Source organism: Apostichopus japonicus, chromosome 18 (assembly GCF_037975245.1).
Source record: "Apostichopus japonicus isolate 1M-3 chromosome 18, ASM3797524v1, whole genome shotgun sequence".
Lineage (NCBI taxonomy): Eukaryota > Metazoa > Echinodermata > Holothuroidea > Aspidochirotida > Stichopodidae > Apostichopus > Apostichopus japonicus.
Window position 1 is genome coordinate 7,725,851 of NC_092578.1, and position 22,601 is coordinate 7,748,451.

Here is a 22,601-nt window from a genome sequence, read left to right on the forward strand (position 1 = left end):
TCAGTCCTGAAGCCTTAAAGGAGCAGTCCAGAGTTTCAGCATATTTTAAAAGTTGAATATCTTAAAACTTCAAATAGATATATAGACACATTACCAGCACTTAAGAGTTTTTTTTTCTTGAACTATAAAATATCAAGATTAAACTTCTGCTCTTGATAGTCACCATTTAAGGTTACTTTGAAATGTAACAGGTATATGTTCAGGATTGAGGTATTTTTGACATCTGTTATGATGATGATACAGCAATATAATTTGCTCTCAAGCTCAGGATCAGGCCGGACGGGATTTCAAGTTTACCTCCCAAACTCGTCATCCAGTACCTTTAATTTTCAAATTGCCATTACATTTTCTTGTTTAGTGGGATATGCTTTGTTTGCTTGTTCAATAATATATCCTTCTCAAGCCTGCTAGTGGTTTGAAAATAATCCTGCGGGAAAGCATGTTATTTATTACTTTTACAAAATTTTGGCCTATTTTGCCGCAATACATGAGGCACTTTCTCTCCTTTCAAAATGTTGAAGAAGACGAAATGCGAACGAACTGTTCTTTCTTGAACCAATTACCCGTTTCATTATTTTGAAAGCACTGAATTACAGAGATAGCTGCAACAATATATTGCCCCTCTGTAATATTTTTAGCTCTGTAAATGGGCAAATTAACGTTCCACTATCTTCCCTACTGTGCCATATACCGAAAGGAATAAACTAACCCTGCATGACTAAGATCCCTTTGTAGGTTTTTTTTCTTTCTTTCTTGTAAAATGATAGCCAGCCTGCAGAATTTTATGAAATAATATTCTCATCCCATAATTGAGACACAATCCAATGGGGAAAAAGAGAGATTGCCAGATAGAATTCAATGTCATCCATGTAATACAATATTTTAACCTTCATCACTGCATGTTTATATCATACCAATAACTGTGTATAATGTAATTACACGCTGAGTTCAGCTTTAAGACAAATAGTGAGAAGGCGCTTGTATTTCTATTAAATTATAACGTAGAACAGTAGAATTAGAACAGTCTTTTTCATTTGTTTCCCTCCCTTGCTCTCTCCATCCCTTTTCTTTGGATGAAGCGTTGGTTGTTATACGGTATATGAGTCCTTTAAAAAAATATTTATTATGTGAATTATAATTTATAATAACGCACTGTGTTTATTTATAGGCGTCAGGCGTAAACGCGACCTTCAAGGCTTCTTATACGGAAAGTATAAAACAAACAAAAAAATCGCCAACCGAATAAAGATACATACACAACGTGAATTATAGATAAGCGCATTTCAATACTGCCTAATAACAATGCTATTCATTGGCGCAACCACCAGTTCTGGAATGGAGGAGGCAACTGTTTCGTTTGTATCGCATAATCATGTTACATATTTATTGTACTGTGCACTAGGATTTTTTTATTAAATATTTTGTTTTCTACCAGTCGGGAGGGGGGCATAATTTTGTTTTGGTAATCACCATCAGGCCCCCCCCCCCCACGACGCCGAAGCGTACGTGGCCGCTACCCTAGTCAGTTTCAAGTTATCCTGCATACTGAACACTTTAGAAATGCCAAACATCACTTCTGGTATGGGATATCCGCGTTGAGGGGTCTAGGGTTGTGCTACGTATGGCCCCTATTCATTAACTCTTGGTATACATATCCAACACATACATACCATCACAAACAATAAGAGCGGAATTTATGAAATTTGTTTCGGTCCTAAACAGCAATTTCAACACCACTAGACATTGGTCCCACTCCCCCTATTTTCAACCGACCCCCCTCTCCCTTTGAAACCTGTGTGGGGGTAACTGGGTGCTCTTATCTAATTTTTCAATTTCTTCATCAGTTTTTATTTTTACTATTTCCTCACAATGTCGTCTTCTTTTCCGAAAATGTAAATTGCTATATAAAAATGGGGTGGTGGGGTTAATTTCGACTTTTACCTCGAAATTTCGACTTCACAAATTCAACATTTTTCTTCAGCTTTTTACTCTTTTCTTAACTGAATTTTGACTTCATACCAAAATGTCAACTGTTTTGTGCCAAATTGAATATATAATATGATATGAATTTCTCGAACAAAATAATAAAAAATAAAAAAAAGCTTCGCCAAAGTAGTTCCCCCCAAAATATGTATAAAAACATATACGGTGTTGCTTAAATCCCCCCTCCGATCCCACCCCCCCCCCACAGAGAAAACAAAACCCAGAAACGCTTACATTTTTCTCTCGAAATTAAAGAAAACAGACACGCCAACATATAACGATCTCGAAAAATAAATGAACACGTTTTTACGAACGCTTATAAAGCCTTTCCTATACAAGTACAGAAGTAAAGCATCATCAATGCAAACAAAATGTAACATTTATATGACTCACACTGTAATACTAATAATACAAATACCACTGAGTGGTATAGGGCTTCTCTACGTATGGCCACGTACAACGTCTTAGTAACTGCCTTTGGCAGTCTAAGAAAGAAAATGTCAGAAATCGTTTCAATATCCACCGTGTCACAATTTCATTAATTCATTAATGCCACTGTTGCCATCGAAGACCTAGGGTGTAACTACATGCATGACTTTTAGTCAGGAGGGGGGGGGGGTGTCTTGTGTATAGTCTACCGTCGGGTCTCATATCTAGTCTTATCTAATCTAATTCGGTCTTATCTGGTCTTCACTGGTCCAGGCTCTTATTTTGTCACTGTGTGGTCTGATTTGCCCTGTCTGCGATACAATATTAATACTCCTGTTGATAAACTTGAGTCTTAACAATACGGCGTACCATTACAACGACTATACTGCGATCACATCGAAGATTCAGGAACGTAATGGCAGATGTGCAAACTGTCTTCATCTCCTCTGTATGTTTGTTTGTGGTCGTGGTGGTGGGTTGGGAGGGGGAGGGGTGGGGAAAAGGGTGTTTGAAAGAGAGACGGGGAGGAGTTACGCGATGATGCCCAAATTCTATAATGATCCCGAAAACGTGGTCCGATATTAACGTCAGCCTCAAAATGCAATAACTGCCGCTGTAAAAACGACTTTAAGCAAACTAATAGCAGATTGCCATGCCCGGTCAGAAAGAACTTAACACTGTATTTTGGTCTTGGTCGATCGATATGCGAATCTCGTACAAGTGTGTTTGCCTAAGGCGATTATGGACAATGTAAACCTTCGAGCCTACAAATATATCATGATAGAAGCTATATACTTCCTACTAAGAGCGATCGGTATCTAAGTACTGCCTAAAGATATGCATATAGGCCGGTTGAATGTCATGCTTACGCAAATTCTGACAGGCGATAAACAAATCGCATACAGTGATGTAAACAATTCTCAGTGTCGTCAGCGTGTCCGTCCGCGCGAACTTATCTACACTTACGTGGTACTATATGCGCTAACAGCACTTTGTCGATGGCATCCGGAGGCGGAAAATCTCAACTTCTCTGTGATAACGAATTCTAAGAAATGAATAAAGTGACCCATTTGCAAGCCTGGTATAGTAGGTATTCTATTAGTGGCTAATAATTAGTGCGATGTATAATCATATAGTTAATATGGATTTCACACATTCCCCTGTAATATTACAATGATTTCAAAATTTGATAATATTCATAAATATGTATAAATATTCCGCCCGATATATTTTCATGATTCTTTATGCGACGGCATGTATAAAGAGGTTGCGTTGATTATAGAGCAGAAGGAAACATTGGAGTAACCACAAACGTCAATGAAACCTGTCCTGTTCGACTTTCCATATAATTATGAATGTCATGCCGTAGGCCTATGTATTCCTTTTTTTTTTTGCATATATATTCAATTTTTTTCAGTTTTGCGGCTAATTTAGCATTGATAGATTTCTTTCTTTTTTTCATCTATTTGGTTCTGAACCAATTGTAAAGGAGTTTTCCTTGATTTATTCATCAACCTGTCTATTTATGAGACAGATTTTTATTGATCAAATCTCGATTTGATCGGATATATTACATATAGAATATTGGTTATAATAATAATAATAATAATCTAAGATGATCAGAACGATCACAGATTTCAAACATTCCAGGAGAGCTGAGTAGTCTTTTCATTAGTTAATCAGCTACAGGTTTTTAATCCAACAAGCATCTGTCTCGTGGGTCAGGCTCATACTTTCTCTTGGAGAAACAATTACTTTACAAAAACGTCTGTCCTGTATTATAAATTTATCATTCCCGACTTTGTTTGCCTGCATAATAGTTGACGCTCATCAGTGAATCGGATAACGTGAGGCCATCCGTCCTATACCCATCTCACCCGGTCCACATCATTGCGTGCACTCAACCAGTAATGGTCTGTCCACAAAGCAAAATAAAAACATGAATTCTTTTGATAAGACATTTGACCTTGTACTATAACATCAAAACAGAAGAAGAATAAAATCCAAACAAACAAAGAATTAATTCCCCAAACTCACATGTAGAGCCAAATTTATGCAGTTGTCATTTTCTATAACATAAACTTCAGTTAAACGTATAAACATTTCTGTAAAATATGTCTGAAGTACAAAGAGACTATATATTGAGGAAGTCAGGACTATATATAATACAAAAGGCGGATGTCACTGTTACTGCCATTCCGTTTGATTACATATATCCTCAAATCGTCATGTTTATATAATAAAATCCTCTCCGGCCCTATACCCCCCTACCCGCTCCTACCCTGCCCCCGCCCCTTACACTCGCATCCAATTGCATATATAATATAGATGTATATGTAAAAATATAAAGAGTGGTCGAACACGTAAATGACTTTGTTTCTGTTTTATTTACACAGTAAACTCTATAGGAATCATGGTTATTTTACATGCGATCCCATATGTATGAACTAATGTTGAGTTTTCATGCACTCACTAAATTTGTAATAGTTTGAAGCCTAAGAGGATCATTCTAGAGTTTAAGCATGTCTTATGCATGTCTTAAAGGTGAGTATATTGGAAACTTCAATTCATTAAAGAAACATTCTTAGCTCTTTGATTAGCTTCCTTTTTTTCTCTCACTAGTATAAGACAATATACCAAGACTACAAAAATGTTTCCCTACGTCACCCTTTAAGATATACAGTTTTCATAAACCATTAAACTAATGACAACACGTGTTCTTTTTTCATTACGATTTCTTCTAGTTATCACCGCAATATATCTCGTAAAAGAAGAAGCGACTGAGTTTACAAGTCTATAAAAAAGGCTGATTATGTTTATACAGCGCTATTAAACGTTAATTTGTAAGAGGCAACCGAGTGCCTGAAAAAGTCGTCTGGGGTCCAAAACACATTATTGCGTTGTTGACTGTGCAATGCATTTGTTGTCGTTATTAAAAGAAACGGTAAAAAAAAAACAAAGTAGATCTCTAATGGTAGGGAGGAAAAAATACAGATTGCTTAAGAACATTGGATAAACTTACTCTGCGGGATTATATAGGAACGTCGAATGTCTTCGGGGTATACGTGTAGGGGGGGGGGGGCAGGGGCTTGTAATTGACGTGGATTTTAATTGAGTACCGTCATGGGGCATGGGGTTTAGGAGAATCATAAGAATGCTAATTGTTTGTGTGCTAGACTACGTAATCCAGCCACTTTCACAGATGAACCCCTCATCAGTAAGTTATGGGTCATTTGTCAAGAATTAACAAGTGGTATGATAGTGCAACCACAGGCTGATGGCAGTGGTTTTAGTTGTCTGCAGCTGCATAATATATCATTTTTGGAACTCAGTCCCTAGACAAGATGAGGTCTATACTTACTTCTGTAAAGGTAATGAACACTAGGCTGTATTCCAGTAACTTCACCAGATACTGCATGCACCCATACATGGTTCAGCTCCGTTTGACTGATACCATGATTTATGACGTATTGTATCGTATTGAAACCGGTAATACATCAAAACCCGTCATCTTCGGGATTAATTGCTTGAAAAAGGGAACATTTCTCGGATTAATGTGAGGATAGCAAAGATCATGCACAGCTATTCGTATACATAGTGACTATATATCGCTGTTAGTGACGCCTTCAGCAATCAAGGTGTAATGGAAAATGTGTCTCTCATAAATCAGTTCATTCTTTCTCATTTTCTTGAAGACATTTTGGTATAAACAAGAGACACCAGTGTATGTCATGGTCCGTGTAAGTAATTCGTTACTTAAAATATATATCAACTGTAACTTGACTATGACGTCATAGCTAATGTGTTTCGAGTGTTAAAGGAACCACCTGGTGTAGATACGTAATGCTGACAGTTATATGTAAATTTTCCGATAACGTAGGCCAATTTTGAGCGTTGGTCATAACATTTGCAATAGTCTTTCAATATTATTTATATAGTATAATTTTTTGTTTAATATTCGTATTTGTAGTAGAGAAATGAACATTTACAGCAAAGAAATGAACATGTCGGGAATGCTACTTTAAGACACGGTTAAAGATGACGTAAGCAGCTCTATTCAGTGATCATTACTGGTGTTAAATGACTGTGTAGGCTAATATAGATATCCTCATCAAACAGCATTGTTTTAGATTCCGAAAGTAGAAACTCAACATACCGCGGAAACGTTGTTAAAGGATAGCTTAATGCAGAATTTTAATGTGCACGTTGTAGACCGTACGAAAAGCCCTGCTAGCAGCCAAATGGTTATATTTCCATACCACTATTAATTTCTGAGCAGTGATCCTTTAAACATCTGAGACTTCTCATCAATAAAGTGACTGGACTATGTAGTCTAATACACAGACAGTAGTAACTCAGTTCGTCAAATGCAACCAAAAACTAAATGAGATAACATAGGAACCTTATGGTCTCATGTGGCTTGTTTACATTGCATTATATAACGAAAAATGGTGTTGAATGTTATTCAAGGGTACTTTGTTGTCCATACGAGGTTAAAAGAACATGTTTTGGTTCAGGTTATTAGATTCTATCAAACAATGGATTAACTTAAAATCAAGGCCTCACTGCAAGAGCCCGGCGACGTCACCATCCATTGAGTCTTAAAGGAGCATACCAGACATAAAGGTTATTTTTTTAAATGTGAATATTTTGATAACAGAAACTACTATAGAAACGTTACCAGCTATCAAATGTTTTCATTTTGTCTTGAGTTATGACACATGAAGACTATACAATTTCCTTTACGATTTGCAAATATCATTTGTATTGTGTTTGGATTCTATTGAATTTTTGTTCTGCTTCTTAGGAGTTAATTCCCCCCTATTGGTTTCTTTCTTCTCTCCATCCCTTGTCTACTAATCCGTTACATCTATCCCTTTTGTGCTCACCCTGCTCATTAACCTGTCTGTATTCTGTGCGTGTATTTGTCCCTTCTGTTACTGTTACTTGTCATTCAGCCTCTGAAGACGATCCTGCTAGGATCGAAACGTCAGGCCATTTTACTTTTACACGAGTTAATTATACGTTAACCTTGGTAATTCAGTCGCTCTGAATAATCCATATTTCTAGTTTAAAAGATACTTTCTCCTATACATTAAATCAAATATTTTACACAATAATTCTCGTTAACGTAATGACGCTTTTTCTATATAAGTTTACGCATCAAAAATATTTCAGATCCTCTCTGCTTGCATAAGCAATCCAATTATGAACATACTTTATTTATTTCAAGAAATGAGAATTAATTCGACGTACTAATCGACGAATAAAAATGAAACGTGTTTTCTTAGATATATCAAGTATGACGTAGATATTTTCCCATAGATGAAGTTTGTGAGTAAATTTTTTTTTTACGGATCAACATCATGTAATTATGCCCTGAAATTACATTTTTAACGTAAAAGTTCACTTTACGAAACACTATCTTTATATTATAATTGACAATTACCACGGTAAACGTGTTATTATCAGATTTGCTAACATTCGTGCATTATTTCTACACCGGCCGAGGCCATAGAAAGGAAGGTTGGGACACATGTGATACATTAGTGTCCAATCTCAAACTTTACTAAATTGTTTGAAATTTGTTTCAAATATATACTTATAATCTACTGAACATATCCAATGTCGTGCAAAATTGCCAATTAAAGCTTTCTAAAAGCGTAAGAACCGGTATCTTTATGGTACATTAAAGGACAGTAAAAGTGCAACTGTATGCTTTCGATTCACATATCTATGGCATGAAGTTGGTTTCTTCAAACTCTTATGTTTCTTACGTTAGATAAACGTAAAATGTTTCTTCAACTGCTGGGAGGCTTTTTCAGTCAAATTGCCGTAGAAAATGTTACGTCATATCTGTCGTTGGTGATGTACTTACGACCAAGGGCAATGATACCGTAGCCAACTACGCACCACATTGTGTGTGGAAGTAGGACAATGTCTTAGTGGTATTTATGTAAGGGTGCGTGTATGTATGTATGTATGTATGTATGTATGTATGTATGTATGTATGTATGTATGTATGTATGTATGTATGTATGTATGTATGTATGTATGTATGTATGTATGTATGTATGTATGTATGTATGTATGTATGTGTGTATGTATGTATGTGTGTGTATGTATGTATCAAACGGTTACCTTTTCTTCACAGTTAGCAGGCGCGTATCCAGGATTTTCTAACGGGGGGGGGGGGCGAATTACTATCTAAGCGGAGCGCCACCATCAGTTGGCGCGCAGCGTACAAGAAAATTTCTGGTTTTGATACCCTTCAGATCACCGGAAATGGCACTTCTCGGGCTTGAAAATGACCAACCAGATGTGCACTTTTGCTAAGAACAAAGTATTTCCCAATAGTTTTGTTTCCATCCATAACCTTTTTGAAGATTGTCACCAGTCAAACATCATGTTCGACCTCATCGCATCTCCTGTGGATCATTGCTTTTGTTAGTGATTTTTCTTACCCGGGGGGCACGCGCCCCAACAACCCCCTGGATACGCGCCTGGTTAGATTAAATGCATGTCCATGAACAAAGGCTTCACAAATATCTTCCACAACAAGAGCATATCGATATTAGCAAACGAAGATATGGATACAGGGTCCTTTATAATAATAGAAAACAGTATAGAACGCTATCAACCAACCATACAACGTAACTAATGTCTTTCTACCAAAATAGTTAAAGCAACCAAATTAAGACAAGTGCTTTAATGATTCACCTTGATAATCCTTCTTTAGATCAAAGTATTTTACTCAATGTTTTGTTCCATTATGTAGTGTCAAAACTGACGAATCATTCCAAAATGTATCTGTGTATGTTCTGAAACAAATATCACATTTTTGACCACGTGGGATTATATAGACTCTTTCCACGATGAGAATGCATTTCGCCCTCGTCTAATTTGCATTTTTAACGTTGACCGGGACAGTTACTGCCATCAAGTGAAGTAGGTTATGTAGTTAGCCTACCGTACATTATGGATAAGAAGAAATACATACAAAACGTTATTATACGAATAATCAGGCCCGCCAGGGGAGAGGAGAAAAAAAAACAACAATTTAAAGGAGGGAGGGAGGGTAATATTTTGTGTAAATAAGTATCTTGTGAAAGATATAACCGCTAAGGCATCGATCGATCTATCGATTTACTCCTAGGGACAAACTCAGCTCATCCTACACGTAAGGAATTCCAGATTTCAAGGCGTACTGTCCCAATTTTCCATCGATCTCATTGGTGACCGTGTTTTGAAGAAATCACAACGCATAGAGGCTAATACGTTATCACCGCCAGGGACAACCGCATGCTGTGAAATACAATTCGAAACGGTGTGTCACCATTCGGCAATATGTACAGTCTGCCATAATAAAAAAGGCTATGAATCATAGCCTATAATATAACATACTACATGATTTGGTACTATAGTTTTTTTCCGAACATCAACTTCAGCATTGTACTGTGTCTGTACCTTCGGTATAAATAAAACATTAGGAAACACAGCTTTATTGGCAGTTTTGGCAAATGGGGGAGAGGTGCAATAGTCTACATGGGGGCACGCTCCACCCCAACTCACCTCCACCCCCCCCCCCAAGTGGTCCAGCATGATTATAGGCCTAGTAGTTATACTTTTTGTTATATATATGTCATCGAAAAGGGTTGGAGTCAGAGAGTTATTCACGACGCGAAGGTATGTGTAACCATGGTAACACAGCTGCCCTTTGTCACATATAAATCAGTACGACTAAACAGACTTTGTGGGGTTCAAGTCATGCATACATTGTCATTGTCATGCATACATTGTATTTAAATATATATATATATATGTATATTATATATATATATATATATATTTAAATATATATATATATATATATATATGTGTGTGTGTGTGTACTTGCACATTCGTCATGGTGACGTTTTCTTCATTTTGGCCTATACACGTTTACAGAATATTTCGGCTTTTTTATCTCCTCCGTGTGTAAATCTCGTCTGCGAGTAGATAATGCTTTTAAAATTCTTCCTCTTAATATGAGTTTGATCCGTCTTAGGTATCACCTTCTTGATCTAAGAGCTTAAGTTTGTCGCCGAAAGGAGTATCTCGGTCTGGTACAAGTTGTTATCTATACTTTAAAAGACAAGAATATAAATAAAGTCGCGCGGAGTCTCATGTTTATGATAAACGGCGGTAATTTGTTTATTCAGACAATGTGGCTAATGGCTATACGGAACTGATAAAAGGTTGTTCGACACTGCTTAATGTATTCATCAGACTTGAAAACATCATTTTATGGTGAGTATAATTACATATAGGCCGTATTAGTGAACATTCAAGGATGATTTCTCAAGCATAGGCTAATTACCAGAGACCTATGATAATGTTCTCAAAACCAATCTGTAACACAATATCATATATATGTATAACAACATAAGAAACATAATACAAAGGCCGCACTCTAAATACAAAGAACTTTTTCACATACTATACTGTATACTAAACTTGAAAAGAAAACAAACTTAGCATGGAAAACTATGAACATTTCATTGGCATATCCTAAGCTTTCGTCCTCAGTGAATGAACGCTGCAGGATAATGTTTTATCAGTGTGTTGTTTTTGTTTTGTTTTTGTTTTAATCTATTATTTGTTTATGGTCTTTGTTCTACGATGATCAGTACCTATGATGGCAAGATGACTGCATTCAATATAAGCCTACATTTAAAAAGACCCATACATGTTGTTCGGACATTTTGGTGCACTGCGGTGGCTTGCGTAAGGGGTGGGGGGGGGGGAGGGTGGAGGGTCATGGACCTCAGCTTGATCGTCGGTCGCAACAAACGTTCGTCGTGGATTTTTTAATGTTCTGTCGGGTAAGAACTAGACCACTTTCTAAGAGCACAGGACGTCCTTTTATAAGCGTTCATGACCCTACCTTAATTAGTTGGGGAAATTTAGACTCTCCCCCCCTCCGTCCTACCACACAACAAATTCCTTTGACTTACAGTGCATGTTATACTGTTACACTGTTGATAATTCACTTATGATGTGTGTAACCACCCCTCTAGTCCCTTCAGGCGTTCCCATTCCAAACTTACCGGTATAGGCTATATAGTACAGTACAGTATAGTACAGTACCGGTATATATATAGTATATAGCAATGAAAATTGCGTTACTCAGCATTACCATCCTTCTTTTTAACGTGTAGGTTGCACTGTAGCGTATATGCTATAAACCTTTATCAAATTTCTCTTCACAAATTTCGATAACAACACTACAACGACAGAAGATATAAGGCCGGGGAAATTGATTAATTTATCTGTTTATTTCGTCTACAGATGAGCACGATGTCTGTAACAGATTGCCTCGTCCTTTACAAGTAAGTAACCGGATTCTCTCTTCATATGACTACATTTTTTAAGCAGAAAAAAAAACATAATTTGAGAGAAAAATCAATAACGTTACGACTAGGCTTACAGTAAGGATACCTATAAAAAAAATTTGTAGAGAAAATGGTAAATAAACACCTGTTATCACTCGATTGCAGAAGTTATCTTTAATATTTCTTGATTTCACTGTTGCTACATATTTAAGGACGTACGGTACATGGTAATTCTTGCTATTAATTATGCTTTACTGATTCACAACGCAACTTGTGTAAAAGTAAGTTGGCCTGACGTTTCGATCCTAGCAGGATCTTCTTTAAAGGCTAAAAAACAAAAAGGGACGCAATATGCCTAACGCACACATCATGTTTAGCTAACCCTTCTGGTTAGAGTCTTACAACCTTTGCCTGAAGAGTAACTTTGATATTAACTATGATCACGTTAAGTTTGGTCATATCGATGAAGCTAAACATCCAATGAACTTTTACATGCAAAGTATTATGTCTTCAGTTGCAATTAAATGATACTCTGCCAGATGCTATTGTATTTTACTACAAACGCAAATATAATTACATAATTAAATATAATTAAAAACAATAAATTGCCTTGTGTACAAAATGTTATTTTCTCTGTGCTTGTCGACATAACCTTACAGATTTCCACCTTACTATGCCGAGCTAAAGTAGACAAGTGCGACCTGCCAGAATACTGCTCCAGTCAAGGTTCAGTAAGTTTATTATTATTACTATTATTATCAATGTCATTATCCTTATCATCATCGTCATCATCATCATCATCATCATCATCATCATCATCATCATCATCATCATCATCATCATCATCATCATCATCATCATCATCATCATCATCATCATCATCATCATCATCATCATCATCATCATCATCATCATCATCATCATCATCATCATCATCATCATCATCATCATCATCATCATCATCATCATCATCATCATCATCATCATCATCATCATCATCATCATCATCATCATCATCATCATCGCCATCATCTTTATTATTATTATTATTTCCATGTTATCGCCTTCCTTCTTTCCTATATATACAGTAACATGTATTTGACCTATCCATTTGTATTTTCACGGTGGTTACTTTACCTTCTCAGTTATATACGCCTTTTAGGGCTTCAGAAATTATCAATAGTTGTATCTAAAATTGAAATTAAATCAAGCATGGAATGGGTCATAAATTTCTCTTTTTTTTTAAAATTAAATGAGAAATTTCGATTGCAAATATTTTCCTTCAATGTGTACATCATTTTAAATTAAAGCAGTGCACGTAAAAGATCAATACTAGCCAACAGCCAAGAAGAATATAAAAAGATAAAAATGGATTCAAACCCAACTATCATATTTACCTTGTATAATAGAGATGGTTGTGATGAGCAACGTATCAAACAGATAAAGAAAAATCTTGCCCAGATTGGGAGATATGCTTGTTTTTGAAAGTCATGTCTGGGTAACCGCTATTTTATAATTGTGTTAATCATGTCATAGTGTTTAAAATGATCCCGGTTGTTGAAAACTTAAAGAAAAATGGCACTAGAGAGTACCCTTTGCTGGAAAATAAAACATTCATATGCTGAAACTTCAGTTCACAGAATGCACAGAGGACCTACTTTCTTTGGAAAGGTTTTGAGGTAACATTGCCCCCCCCCCCCCGAATCAGAGACACATTCCCAGAGCCCTCGAAGTTTATGATCCCCTTCCCCTCCCCATGCCCCCTCCCCATGCCCCATCCCCACCTTCAGAATGAACCACCTTCCACCGTTCCTGTTTTTGTTTCTCCCGAGCTCGTCAAAAATGATTGACAATATCTGCACCGTTTACTATAGTATATACCGACGATATAGCCCTCCCTTGTCAATTTTGAGGATGCTAACGTTATAGTCTCCATAAATCTGTTTTATTCACAGTGCCCTTCGAATACTCATCTAGCCGACAAAACGCCTTGTGACTTCAATGCAGTAAGATCAACTATCTCTCTCTCTCTCTCACACACTTTTTTTCTCTTTTATAATTTAATGATTACTTTAAGAGATTACAAATTAATCTCAGTAAAAAGTCTTTCAAGTGATGAACCTGTTATTTATTGTTTTGACAAGCCGTAAGTTGCTTTGCGCTGATAATGAGCGCTTGTGGTGCGTCAGTGGTATATCTATAGGATTTGCCGTAAGATAGAATGGAAGGAGAACAAAAAAGAATAAGTCAATTTGTTTGGGGCTTAATGAAGATAAATCATAAGTCTACCAAATCCCTTCAACCTGCAGTATACACACGTATGGATGCTTACAGGATTAGACGGTGAAGATTGTCTTCTTCTTGAGAGACAGACGAGAAAGATAGAGATAGAGAGAGCGAGATAATATTGCTCAAGCAAGGGGTGGAGCTAGCACAAGTAATAATATATAACATATGTTTGCCATGCACTGATATTGTGGGGGACTTGATCAAGTTCAATGTTGTACTACCATTTGTCACGTTTCTGAACTCGGTCAGTGGCTTCTGTCTTTATATTCCTTAGTGAGATACGGGCCAGTAGCCAGAGTGTCAATATTTAAAGAGGGCATTGTGTCAAGTTTGGAGGGGGCTCGAGAGTGTCAAGTTTAGAGGGACAGTGTGTCAAATTTGAAGGGACAGAGTGTCAATATTTGGAGGATCTGAGTGTCAAATTTGGAGGGGCAGAGTGCCAAATTTGGTAGGGCAGAGGGTAAAATTTGGAGGGGGCAGAGTGTCAAATTTGGAGGGGCAGATGGTCAAGTTTGGAGGGGCAGAGTGTCAAATTTGGAGGGGCAAAGTGCCAAATTTGGATGGCAGATTGTCAAATTTGGAGGGGCAGAGGGTCAAAATTTGGTAGGGCAGAGGGTCAAATTTGGAGGGGCAGAGTATCAAATTTGGAGGGGTAGAGGGTCAAATTTGGAGGGGCAGAGTGCCAAATTTGGAGGGGCAGAGTGTTTGTTTGGAGGGGCAGGATTTTTGTTTGAGGGAGGGGGGGGGATTTCTCTCCACGATAGGGGTCAATTACTGAAACTATAAATTTGAAAAAAAAATATGGAGGCATCATCGAAATTTTGGGCATATTCCAAGGATCACTTTTGGTCAAAAGAATGATAATAGCAATGATCACTAAAATAATATGTTACACAGTTCACTTCATTTAAAAACAACAGATTATATAATCACAACTATTGTTAATTGCCATCAGCAATGTCTATACCCATACAATCGCAGTTTTGTTTATAATAACTTCTAACGCCAATTTTGTTTTTTTAAATGTGAATTTTTCCTTCTCTTAAATTTTTCAAATTACAGGGAATCTGCTATCGTGGCCAATGTTTACTAACCAACTCACCATGTGGGGCCTTCTTAGCACATAGTAAGTGACATACATTTCTGTTAAAGTTTCCGAGACAGATTTCTGTCTCAAGCTATAAGTTTCTATTATATTCGATGTTCTTAGTGTAAATAAGATATGCTTTCGCCGACAACCACTTCGTGGGTGAGAATAACCACCTATAACCTGCATTGGTAATGGTGTTTTGGTATGATTATCGTAAGTTATATGTCGTCTTAAATTCACCGAACAGTGTAAAGCTACTTTTAATAGCTTTTCTGTTAACTGCCCTCCCCCTTACCCTCCCCTACCCCTAAGCTCCAACCCCACCCCACCCAACCCTCCCTTTCTCACCACCTCCATCCACATTCATTTCCATTCCCTTTACCTCCCTTCCCCAGTCATATACCCCTCCCCTACCCCAAAAGCATATCTCCTTTCTTCGTCTTGGTCACACACACGTTTAGTTCAAGGTGTATATGGTTTACTAGTATATGTTACATGTCATTCAACGGTCATAACAGTTGCTCCCAAATATGTTAAAACAATGGTCATTCATATAACTTCATCCTACAAAGTCACTCATTGAGATATTAAACTGTCTATTTGGTCATTCCTCGTTGGCTGGGGAATAAAGTGGAGAGTCGTTATCTACTCAATACAAGTGTAACACCCTCTAAAACATTAAGGCAACCCCCCCCCCCCACCAGCCCCATGATCAAATGGGACACAACATTCACCATCTCCACTACAGAAAATAAACATTGTAATAAACTAATAAACGAAAAGAAACATAAATAATAAAAGCGCAAACGACTCGATGATGTCGTATTAAGACTTCATCCATAAATATATATATATATATATATATATATATATATATATATATATATATATATATATATATATATATATATATATATATATATTATCATTGTTTATGTAAAATGATTCGTCACCTTTTAATTCATAAATTTCTTTGAGGATAGTAATACAGACCAGTGCACACGATGCATACATACTTGCAAGTTTGTATACAAAAAATACTAGGAAAAGTGAACAAACGACACACCTGCGCTTCATTTTCAAAGTTAATGTCTTATTTGGCCCCTTCAAGGACAACAAATGTTTTGATTTATTTTATTAATAAACTTTCACTGAAGTAATTTGCCCAACGACTCTTGAAAATTAATTGAATGCAATAAAAATTTATACGGTGTGTAATGTTTATCATGAAGGAGATAAATTCATTTTTCCAATAGAAAGAAGAAGTAAAAAATAAAAAACCGTTCGAAACGGAAAAAAAAAAAAATCTACTTTTTATATACCAAGATAAATGTCAGTAGGCCTATAAGGCGACCTTTTCAATAAGGATATTGCATGCGGGCGTTATACAATGTGCGCATGCGTTCATATATATATATATATATATATATATATATATATATATATATATATATATATATATATATATATATATATATATATATATATATATATATATATATATATATATATATATATATATATATATATATATATATATATATATATATATATATGTCAAGTTTCCATTAGCGTGTGTAGGACGTTAAGGATTTTTTTCAGTCAGAACATTTAAAGAAAGGCTTTTTCTCTTTGAAAATTTGTAACAAAAATGTCACGCAAAGTTGAGTCAAGATTTCTCAGTATGTATGATTGATTTGTCATTTTCGGGGATGGAGAGGGGGGGGGGGGGGTGGAAGTGGAAGGGGAGAGGGAACCGGGAAATGAAAAGGTTAGATGCATTACATTGTTTTATTGTTAATGGAAAAATATCTCTTAGATTAAATGAAAGTTACCAATGTTGTAAGTATATGTTGTATAAGTATGCATAAATGAATTGTAATGTTTGGGGAGGGGAAGGGGAGGGTGAGGGGCAGTGGAAGGGGAAGGGGGAGAGGGAACCGGGAAAGCAAGGTATAGATTTCTTGAATTGTTTCATTGTTTTTTGTAAAAATATCTCTTAGACTAAATGAAAGTTACCAATGTTGCAGGCTCCTTCAGTATATGCCGAAGACATGGCATGTCAATGGAATTTATACTGTGAGACAAAATATATGACATTAATTTATGTGCCTTAAAGAGAAATACACATATTTTTTTCCATGATCCGTAAGCAGTGTCAAAAATTTATCGACAGGAACATATATAAGCGTCAGGAATGACACATAAAGGCAACGAAGAACTGTAAATATATTATGTTATTTTTTCGCGATTTCGTAAGTAATGAGTTTTTCAGGATCTTTAGGCCGTATATATGCAAACAAGTATACATGATTTATTTGTTTGAATAAGTGAGGAATTGAAACAAAATGATTACACTGAATAAGTGACTGGTGACTTATTTATCAGTTTTATAGGTTTTTTTAATGTCGACATCTCTCCGCTTCATGGTCACATATGAATACATACTGATCAATCTCGACTCAACTTTCTTTATGTCGCATGAACTTATTTTACACACCATTCACTGCATTCAGTCACCGAAATGCAGAATTTTTTTCCCTATACTTAGCTTTTCCTCAACATTCTATGTGCCTCTCAGGATTTACCGATGATGATTCGAACATTTATTTCTGTTTTATATCACATGAGTAATCGATTTACCGTCAGGAAGGACGAATGACATGGGGGGATACAATATCGCAAAAATAAAATATTTATTGTACGTGGGTACGACACAATGATGCAGACTGTATAGTAGGGATCTCGTTATGTATGTCGTAAATGAAGCTCATAGTTACGATTTGACGGTCACGCACATGTTAGTTTTATTGTTTCAATACGATCAGCCTCGAATAACGTTTGAGAGAGTTAATGAGACAGAAAATTCATCATCAGTTTAAGGCTGAGAGGTGTCGGCAAAAGCAATCAATAAATAAATAACTGTAAATTGCGAAACAATTTGATTTGAATTTTGAAAGTCAAGGTAATATATTTAAGCGAATTTCATCCTACATGGGGAGATGTGGTTAGTACGTAGACTGTATGATTTTGTCGCCTTTGCATTCCTTTTATTTAATACAGTTTTAACCATTTTTTAAATATTGATACTTATTGTGGAGTAAATACGTTCAGTATGGTGCTCACGTGTAGTACTGCCAATCAGTCAATATGAATCATATACTTCAATTCCTGCAGACAGTGCTTTGGGTCGGTCCTCATAAGATGTGCCTGATTATCCAATAGGCGGAGTTTGACAAGTGCCTTGAAGCCCCGAAGCTTCCAAGGCCATGCATAGGGCTCACCAAGATGAAGGGGCCTCTGAGAGTTCTCTTTTTGGCAATACATATATCATTTCCTGTTTTCGGTTTGTCCCTGTATAGAAAATACATGGTGGGTGCCTTGGGACCCAGAAGGATGGTAATCTGACAAACTGCTCAGATCGAAATGGTCTAGTACCACCCCTCCCACCCCCCCCCCCCCATCTGGCTTCTCTCTCCCAGTGCAAGATGAAAGACGAGTTGAATATAATGGCTGATATTATAATAAATGAATAAATAAAACCTGAACAAGCCGTTCCCTTCAACTTAAGAATATCACAGCTTCAGTGTTTTCTCTTTATACTGAAAAAACCCCATTTGATTACAATATTATACAAAAAAACTTGCACGCTATTTGCTGCACTAAAAATCATCCGACTTACTATATTTATTTCTTGCAGCATATCCTAGTGAGCCTGTGACGTCACATAGCAACAGTTCCTATGACATTCCATCAGAAACGGTCGTGTGCAATAGAAGAGAGGTGTGTGTGGACGGGAGATGTCTTCGTATCAGTGATATAAAAGACAACACTTGCCCTTCTTCCACAAATGGCAAAAGATGCTCAGGAAACGGGGTAATCTAACTGCAAAAAAATATATATTTCAAGGAGAAAAATAAAGAAATATTGAACGGTTGAATTTAAAAGTATAACGCAGTTTTGAGATTCCATCAATTTATAATGCAGATTTGATAAGGAAAGTACAGTGATCCAATTTACAGCGTAATTAACTTGTTCGGTATTTTTTTTTTTGTGAAACAAAAGTTGAAATGAATTCATTTTGATCTGAAGGATCCATTGCGCAATAACCTGTGACGTCACAAATGGACTACACCCAAACAATATATTGTTTTGATTGTCATAAATAATGGGAATGATTATGTAAGCTTGCAAAAAAAACCTACAAATGTCTGACAGGAAATGGTTTTGTTCTCTTTTATTTTAATAAGGTATGATCACGTGACTTCATCTAAAAACTAATTAGTGATTTCAATTTTGGTGAGGTTTCTAATTGTGTCAGCGAAAACCAAAGACAAATTGAGTATTTTTGTCCATGCAATTACATACGTAATGTTTATTTGTTTTAATAAACTTAAAGAGAAGAAGATTTCATCAAACGATGTAACAAGCTGAGAAGACGGGAAATCAAGGAGATGTTTGTGTCGTGCATATATATATATAATGAATCTCAGACTTCGTTGTATAATTCTGTCAAATATATTGTAACTTACTATGTGAGAATGATTACGTATATTTATAATATATTTATAATCATATCTCGCCGTGTGACATGAATGGAGGTACCGGGCCTGCAAAGTTTGGATACAACTGATGTGGGCGTGTTTTTATGCCAAGAGCAGCGGCGATAGGTGTCTGGTCGAGCCCGTGCCCCCCAAATCCCACCCCCACCCCAGCCGCTCCCGTTTTTGCACTCTTCATTTACTCTTTAGGTATATTAAACATGAGTGAGAATACAAGAGCTATATTACTTATCCCATCTTTTCCCGGGCCCCTCCATATCTTTTCCGGGCCCTCTCTAATTGACCCCGGACTGACGGGCCCCAGGATTCTAGCCTCCTGGCCCCTCTCGTCTGCAGGCCCGGCGAAGAGTAATGTGTTGAGATTTATTTAGGAAGGTTAATCCATCAGATTCCAAAGTAAAGTGAACGATTTGGGTTGATAAACATTTTCAGACTACACCGTATTGCAACAAACACATGTTGTGTGATTAGCTCTTAGAGTTGGCGGAAGATACCTCATGTAAGAAACACAGTGTCTATTTCTCTAAGAAGGCCATTAGTGAACGCAACATACTTCTTCAACATATTAAGCCTGTCATGAGCAGGAAAAGAACAACATTGTAATGATAGTGTGGTATGAAAAGATAACTCTTTTCAACACGTATCTATACACATAACCATAGTGTTTGACTACCCTGTCACATCAGTCTATAAGCTTAGACTGCGGATTGATTGTTAAAGGGATCCTATGGTGACTGCTGAAGAAATATACTAAAAACAAAACCTGCACTGTTAGGTCAAAATAACATCCTGATCAAGTTAGGGACAAGGTATTGGCATAGGGTTTTGAACTTACAGTTTGGTAAACCGTATGTTTTGCGCTTGCGCACGCCACTGTTGTATACAAACTAAACAAAACCTCACACGAATAACCTTTTATCTAAAATCGGCAATATTATTATTTTTTTACAGTTTTGTACGAATGAAAATCGATGCGTTTGTACATGCGGATGGTTCGGTAGCGACTGTCAGTTTAACAGGAGTAATACAAATGACGTAATTTCTCGAATTCCAACCAACCGATCACGATGGTGCTTACCGAAAGAGCAAAACAATGGCATAACAGGGGTCTTTCCTACACCAGAAGAAAACACAAAGAAACCTTATGGAGGGGGAAACAGTGGTAAGTATTTATATATATATATATATATATATATATATATATATATATATATATATACACACATATTTATATTTATATATATATATTGGATTAACATCATGCCATGCGTCCTTACATTTCAAAAATATAATTGTATTTTTATTACATTTACATTTTCCAGACACTATCTGAAAATTTGAATGATTTTTATCTGACAATTTTTAATTTTTATCTAACAACTTTGGCTTTCTTATGTTCAAAAGTTTGACTTATTTTATCTCAAAATTTTGACTTTCTATATCAACTTTTTCACTATTATCTCTTTTTATTAATAACATGGGGTGGGGGGGGTGGGGTCAGTTTTGTACCCTGTCGCAAAGTTTTCACGTTTTATTTTAGAATTAGTTTATCTCAACATTTTGCTGAAAAATGCAAACATTAACTCTTCCAATGTCCAAAATATTGACTTAAGTTAGGGTAGCCACGGGGTGGGTAGGTAAACGGGGGAGCCGTAGGCCACCTAAGGCCTCTCACCCTGGAAAGGCTTTGGCACCCCGCCGCCCCCCCCCCTCCTCCACCTCCCACACACACACTAAAAAATAAAGTATGGCTACGTCCCGGATCACTTCAGTATCGTAAAGATGTTTTTCAGTAAAGTTCATGTTATAAAGTAAAAATATGCCATTTATGGTCACTAAGTTGTAGATCTCAGAATGACTATACGCGACGTATAACATCAAATCGCTTGCAGCATTGTGGGAGCCACACGCTCGCTCACATCTGCAATCTGTGTAATGCAGCCGCTGTACTGTGTAAACAGTATTTCACGCACTGATAATAGACAATGCATTTGTCTGACCGTTAATTCAACGTGTAGTCGTGGCCGAGTGGTTAAGGCGATAGACTAGAAATCTATTGGGATCTTCCCGCGCAGGTTCGAATCCTGCCGACTACGATGCTCTCTTTTGCGATTTGAAAGAACATTTCCTCCATAGATACAAGACAAATTTAGAACATGTAAAATCAAACGTGTTACTACTTACGTGCTGAATTAATGTATAATTTACACATGTATGAAGCAAGCGTGTAGAGGGCTAAAATATTTATGTGTTTATTCATATCATTAAGGGTGTCGGTGGGGTTAAAGGAATTGTCTGGTGGAAGATTTTGATACATTGTCCTTGTAGTTATTATTTTTCTCTTTCTAACCATGTAAAAATTGTCCCCATTCGACATTTTCTTCTTGTAGAAATCTGGTTTTCAAATTCACCAGTTTCTCACCAAAAGTACCGTTTGTTCGAACGCTTCAATATGGTGTTTGACGTAGTGCTTGCAGATAGGCAAAACAGGCGACTTGAAGTTAGCACTCCCAATTCCGCAGCAAATTAACTCACGTGTAAGCACATTGAATTGCCTCATATATATAACGTACATACTCGCGAACGTATATACTACGATGCTCAGTTGGTGTACTTGTATAGCGTTACACATAGTACACTCACACTCAAACCACAGTTCATTAACTGTTCTTCGAACTCGCTGAAATAAAATTCACGGATCAAATTAACAGTAAAAGGAAACTTATAAAGTATTCGTTAAACCGAAAGATGAAACTTGGCGGGATCGATGTCATCGCAGAACTGTCCGATTGTAAACGTTACAGTAGCCTATACACGCGAACATTCTTCGCGCTGGAGCTGGATACCGCGATGTATAAACAACGAAGAGCCTGC

General features: G+C 36.7%; 1 protein-coding gene and 1 non-coding gene across 2 annotated transcripts in view; both read left to right on the forward strand.

The window, feature by feature from the left end:
- Positions 1-22,601, forward strand: part of LOC139958974 (uncharacterized) — a 68,400-nt gene that overhangs the window by 17,606 nt on the left and 28,193 nt on the right. The window contains exons 3-8 of the mRNA XM_071956439.1: positions 11,743-11,783; positions 12,446-12,517; positions 13,742-13,792; positions 15,138-15,201; positions 18,866-19,041; positions 20,679-20,889. Of these exons, the coding sequence (XP_071812540.1) occupies positions 11,743-11,783; positions 12,446-12,517; positions 13,742-13,792; positions 15,138-15,201; positions 18,866-19,041; positions 20,679-20,889 (615 nt within the window). The remainder of the gene's footprint in view (positions 1-11,742; positions 11,784-12,445; positions 12,518-13,741; positions 13,793-15,137; positions 15,202-18,865; positions 19,042-20,678; positions 20,890-22,601) is intronic.
- Positions 21,742-21,823, forward strand: Trnas-aga (transfer RNA serine (anticodon AGA)). Its single transcript has one exon. It is a non-coding gene; the product is annotated as a tRNA-Ser (tRNA).